Source organism: Lipotes vexillifer, unplaced genomic scaffold, assembly GCF_000442215.2.
Source record: "Lipotes vexillifer unplaced genomic scaffold, Lipotes_vexillifer_v1.1 scaffold1815, whole genome shotgun sequence".
Taxonomy (NCBI): domain Eukaryota; kingdom Metazoa; phylum Chordata; class Mammalia; order Artiodactyla; family Lipotidae; genus Lipotes; species Lipotes vexillifer.
Window position 1 is genome coordinate 515 of NW_006791807.1, and position 5,585 is coordinate 6,099.

A 5,585-nucleotide genomic window follows, 5' to 3' on the forward strand; every position below is an offset into this window, starting at 1 on the left:
GGTGGGTGTGGAAAGGGGTGACGGTGAGTCACCAGGACCAGCCACGCCCGGCTTCTACTTAAGGTCCCAGCAGCCATACCCACTACCACCACTGCCTGTCCGCTGCTCCAGCCATGGCAGAGATATACGTGAGTGCTTCAGGGGTGTGGAGGTGGCGAGGTTTTGGACCCAAGGCTGCACTGGAATGGGGTAGGGGCTGGGGCTTGGCTGAGGTCTCCTGTTTCAAGGGGAAAGTGGGTGTTCGGGGGTGCTATGACGTTCTGGGCTGTTGTTTCTGGGTTGACCCAATCCATCCCATGCTCCCATCTCCCCCTTGGTGTTTCCCCCTTACTTTCTACCTCTCTGAATATCTTCCTGTTGATTCTTTGTGTTCCTCTCTCCAACCCTTTCCCTACGCCTGGCTCTCTTTCCTTTGCCTCTGTGCCCTTTCTGCTCTCTGATTCTGCTGGCCTGGGTCCTGGCCATGTTCTCCCCGGCGCTGACCCATGTGTCTCTCTCCTCTGCCTCCCTGATCCACTTTGGCCACCGCACCCCTGCTACTGCAGAAAGTGCCCTACAGGACCTCGCTGGCCAACGGCTTCGAAGTCGGCACCGTGATGAGAATTCGTGGTGTCGTCCCCAAAAATGCTGACAGGTGAGACCTCCAAGCCTCTGCGGCAAGGGGTGGGAGGTCTCCAAGCTCAGCTGACCGCACTTCTTACATCCCAGAGAACGAGCCCCAGGCCAGCTTTGCCCGCCAGGGTCTTGGAATCTCCAAGCTATTTCCCACCTTCTGCAATCTGATGTCTTTACTCATTTGTCCCAGGACAGTGTACCTGGGGTCCCTACAACTTTCTAAGAATCTGGGAGTTCCAGGGCAATCCAAGGCTCTTACTTAGAGTAAGACTTCCCGTCTGAGTCTGAAGCAACTGCGGAAACACAGCCTGTGAGTCAGAGGTGCCCTGCGCACCTGGGAGGCCTCAGCAATCAAACCTATGACGTCCTGGGTCGGGAGCTTCAGGATTTCTGGGAATCTGCGATGCCTGGGAATACTGGGGCCCCTGGTATTGCTCCCGGCCCTCTGGTTATTGGGGGATCGGAGGCACCACGGTCTCAGGACCATGACTCCTCGGCAACTCCCAGACTCTGGAAATGCGGGGGACCCAGGCCGTAGTACAGTGACCCTCGCCTGGGTGGATGTGTGTCCAGGTCCCCGGTTGGTTTCTGGATGTCCTGGAATCTGGGCTCCTTGGCCTCCAGTCCACCACCCCTCCTTCACTGGCGTGTGGCTCTCAGGTCCCTGTAAACCTGGATGTGCTCCGGCAATCGGTAAGTCCTCTCTCCGACGCCCCCTCCCATCCGCCACCTGACAGGTTCTACATAAACCTGCTGTGCAGTGACGAGCCGGACAGTGAGATCGTCCTGCATTTCAACCCCCGGCTGGATGAATCCTCGGTGGTCTTCAACACCATGGAGTGCAGCGCCTGGGGCTCAGAGGAGCGCGGCTCTGGCCCTGTCTTCCAGCGTGGGGTTCACTTCGATCTGCTCCTCATTGCCATTCGGCTCTGGCTCTGCCTTCCAGCGTGGGGAGGCCTTCGATCTGCTCCTCATTGCCAAAATAAAAGGCTTCAAGGTGCGTCTCTGCCACAGGGGTGGCCGCCAACACCCAGGTCTCTTCCCTTGGCAAGGCCAGGAAGGCCCTTGTCGGAGGTGGGGAGCAAAGGCGCGGCCAAGGCTGGGCAGGGCGTCCCCAGTCCCTCACCTCCCCTGGCGCAAGCGCACTAGAGGGCAGGCGTATGGCGGTGACAAGGACGAGAGAGCACGAGCCCAAAGGGTTGGTGTCCAGCGGGGAGGCGTGGACATCCCGGACCCTATTCCCTGTCCACTGGCGCCTGACGTAGCGGCTCTGGGGCAGGGGAATGGATGGGTTGGGAGACAGAACCCAAAATAAGTCCCAGCAGGGAGTGGTCGCTGTAGACCCTCCACCACCCAGGCCGTTCTCCACTTTCAATCTGTGCGTCACAGTGAGGTGGCGGACGCGGGCACCGTGGAGACCACATCCACCGCCAAACTTAAAAGCACCCCCGTGCCAACAGTGAACTCATTGAATCCTCACGGCAAGGGCTTAGAATCAAGAGTAGCCCTTTTCCTTAATGCGGGGTCGCGTGGGTGACGAGGTCACGCAGCGTGGGTACGAGTCGGGAATGACCGCGCAGTCGCCTCGGGAACCATAAACCCTGTCTCCTCGCCCCTGCAGGTTGTGATGGAGGACAAAGAATACCACCACTTCCGCTACCGGATCGCAGCAGGGCGCGCGTTCTTGGTGGAAGTGGGCGGGGACGTGCAGCTGGAGTTGGTGAAAATCTACTGAGCCTTCCCAGGAGGGCGGGTGGGGACGGGGCTCAGGGGTCTTGAGTGACAAATAAAGTCTTAGTCTCTCGTCTGTGCGCCTCCTGTGTGTCTTTGTCTCCTTCATACAGTCGAGGATAGCAGGCTCAGGGAGGTGAAGACACTGACTAAGGGTCACACAGCGATTGCGTGGCCGGGGCGGGTCCGGGCCTGGATCTCCGAGGGCACTTTGTGTCCCTGGAGGCCTGAGGAGGGTCACGATCTGGCGGGGGTGGGGCTTTGGCTTGCGCCCCTGCAGCACTTTGCAAAGCAGCCAGGTGGTAATGCGGGGGGGGGCCGACTTTAGGGAATTTGCAGGGGCCCGAGCCATCCCTTGGCGCCCGCTCCGTGGGTGTAACGGACCCCCCAATCGGTCCGTCTGCCAACAGGTCCCTTGGAGACGCCGGCTGCGTGAATCTCAGGCGCCCTGCGCCGATGTCCCTCTTCCGGACTCTGGCCGGTTTTGCCTACGTACTGGCGCCTGCAGCCGGGTGGCGCGGGGAGGGGCTTGGAGGCAGATCCGGGCCTCGCCCGCCTCCCATCTGTTCGGCAGTCAGGACGGGCCTCCGATGGTCGCGGCCGGGGGCAGTCGCGCACTGAAGCTGCAGCCTCCCCGCGGAGAAGACGGGGAACGCGAACGGCCGGGCTCCTGTGTCCCTGCTGCCTTCGAGCGTGTTCACACACTTCGTCCATCTGGCCTCGCCCGACGGCCCCGAGACCCCGGCCCTCCCCGAGATTCTAGGGGGTAGGGGGAGTTGGGTATATACAGACGCCCAGTCACCCCCGACCGCCAGGTGGGGATTTTCTGGTTTCTGGGGGTCGCTGGGTCCTTGAATAGCTGTGGTTGGCGGGGGAGCCGGGACCAAGCGAGCGCCCCCAGCCTCTCACCCTCAGCGAGGCGCTCGCGGCGGACGTGGTTCGCAGCTGCGGGTGGAGGCGGGGGGTGGGGGGGCAGCGTGCCAGCAGCTCACAGTGGGTTCGGGCCCGGGTCTCGGAAAGTCTGGATCCGCACCCCTGGCGGATGTACCACAGGCTTCCGGCCCGGACTCCGGCCAAAGTGTGACAGACGGATCTCCCTCCTTCCCTTGGGCCGCTGCAGAAGTTGCGGTTTAAAAACGGAGGCTCGGCAAGGTGGGGCAGCTTGCCGACTGAACCTGAAACAGCTAGGGTGGTGGGAAGACCAAACCCTGCTGCGGCACTTGAGCTTTTCCTGGACCCGTTTTTCTGCCCCTTGAGACCCTTCGGCTGAAGCCATTTCACCCCCATGCCCGGCCCTCAAGAGTGTATCTCTGGGTGGGTCGTGGAATGAAGGACAGCCTCTCCCACTGGAGGACCCGGGAAAGTCTGAATTCCCCTGGTCCCAGGGCTCATTATGTTTATTTTTATTTTTATTTGCCTGTTAAAGGAATTACATATATATAATATCACTTTATATATATATATATAATTTTTAATATATATAATTTTAAAATATATATTAATTTAAAGATATACCTACGGTACAAATTTCAAAGTATGCAATGGAAAATACAATTGTTGGCACGACTGGTAAAGGTGGTTGGGGTCTCGGAATAGATGGTAGTTATCCATCTGTTAATCTGTTATCCATCTGTTAATTTCCTGATTTTCACTGTTGCCTTACAGTGGACATGCAAGAGAATGCTCTTGTTTGTGGAAATACACAATAAAGTAATTGACGGTGATCAGGAAGCAGGTTGGCAACTTATTCTCAAATGAGTGTAGGGAGCCAGGTGGTAATGCGGGGGGGGGCCGACTTTAGGGAATTTGCAGGGGCCCGAGCCATCCCTTGGCGCCCGCTCCGTGGGTGTAACGGACCCCCCAATCGGTCCGTCTGCCAACAGGTCCCTTGGAGACGCCGGCTGCGTGAATCTCAGGCGCCCTGCGCCGATGTCCCTCTTCCGGACTCTGGCCGGTTTTGCCTACGTACTGGCGCCTGCAGCCGGGTGGCGCGGGGAGGGGCTTGGAGGCAGATCCGGGCCTCGCCCGCCTCCCATCTGTTCGGCAGTCAGGACGGGCCTCCGATGGTCGCGGCCGGGGGCAGTCGCGCACTGAAGCTGCAGCCTCCCCGCGGAGAAGACGGGGAACGCGAACGGCCGGGCTCCTGTGTCCCTGCTGCCTTCGAGCGTGTTCACACACTTCGTCCATCTGGCCTCGCCCGACGGCCCCGAGACCCCGGCCCTCCCCGAGATTCTAGGGGGTAGGGGGAGTTGGGTATATACAGACGCCCAGTCACCCCCGACCGCCAGGTGGGGATTTTCTGGTTTCTGGGGGTCGCTGGGTCCTTGAATAGCTGTGGTTGGCGGGGGAGCCGGGACCAAGCGAGCGCCCCCAGCCTCTCACCCTCAGCGAGGCGCTCGCGGCGGACGTGGTTCGCAGCTGCGGGTGGAGGCGGGGGGTGGGGGGGCAGCGTGCCAGCAGCTCACAGTGGGTTCGGGCCCGGGTCTCGGAAAGTCTGGATCCGCACCCCTGGCGGATGTACCACAGGCTTCCGGCCCGGACTCCGGCCAAAGTGTGACAGACGGATCTCCCTCCTTCCCTTGGGCCGCTGCAGAAGTTGCGGTTTAAAAACGGAGGCTCGGCAAGGTGGGGCAGCTTGCCGACTGAACCTGAAACAGCTAGGGTGGTGGGAAGACCAAACCCTGCTGCGGCACTTGAGCTTTTCCTGGACCCGTTTTTCTGCCCCTTGAGACCCTTCGGCTGAAGCCATTTCACCCCCATGCCCGGCCCTCAAGAGTGTATCTCTGGGTGGGTCGTGGAATGAAGGACAGCCTCTCCCACTGGAGGACCCGGGAAAGTCTGAATTCCCCTGGTCCCAGGGCTCATTATGTTTATTTTTATTTTTATTTGCCTGTTAAAGGAATTACATATATATAATATCACTTTATATATATATATATAATTTTTAATATATATAATTTTAAAATATATATTAATTTAAAGATATACCTACGGTACAAATTTCAAAGTATGCAATGGAAAATACAATTGTTGGCACGACTGGTAAAGGTGGTTGGGGTCTCGGAATAGATGGTAGTTATCCATCTGTTAATCTGTTATCCATCTGTTAATTTCCTGATTTTCACTGTTGCCTTACAGTGGACATGCAAGAGAATGCTCTTGTTTGTGGAAATACACAATAAAGTAATTGACGGTGATCAGGAAGCAGGTTGGCAACTTATTCTCAAATGAGTGTAGGG

General features: G+C 58.2%; 1 protein-coding gene across 1 annotated transcript; it reads left to right on the forward strand.

The window, feature by feature from the left end:
* Positions 1-545: 545 nt before the first annotated feature.
* On the forward strand, positions 546-2,350 carry LOC103078412 (galectin-7; the record flags this gene model as incomplete). The annotated part of the gene is made up of 4 exons (XM_007464689.1): positions 546-634; positions 1,353-1,509; positions 1,562-1,612; positions 2,237-2,350. Coding segments are annotated over 4 exons (411 nt in total), but the record flags the coding sequence as incomplete, so codon positions are not given.
* Between the last annotated feature and the right edge of the window lie 3,235 nt (positions 2,351-5,585).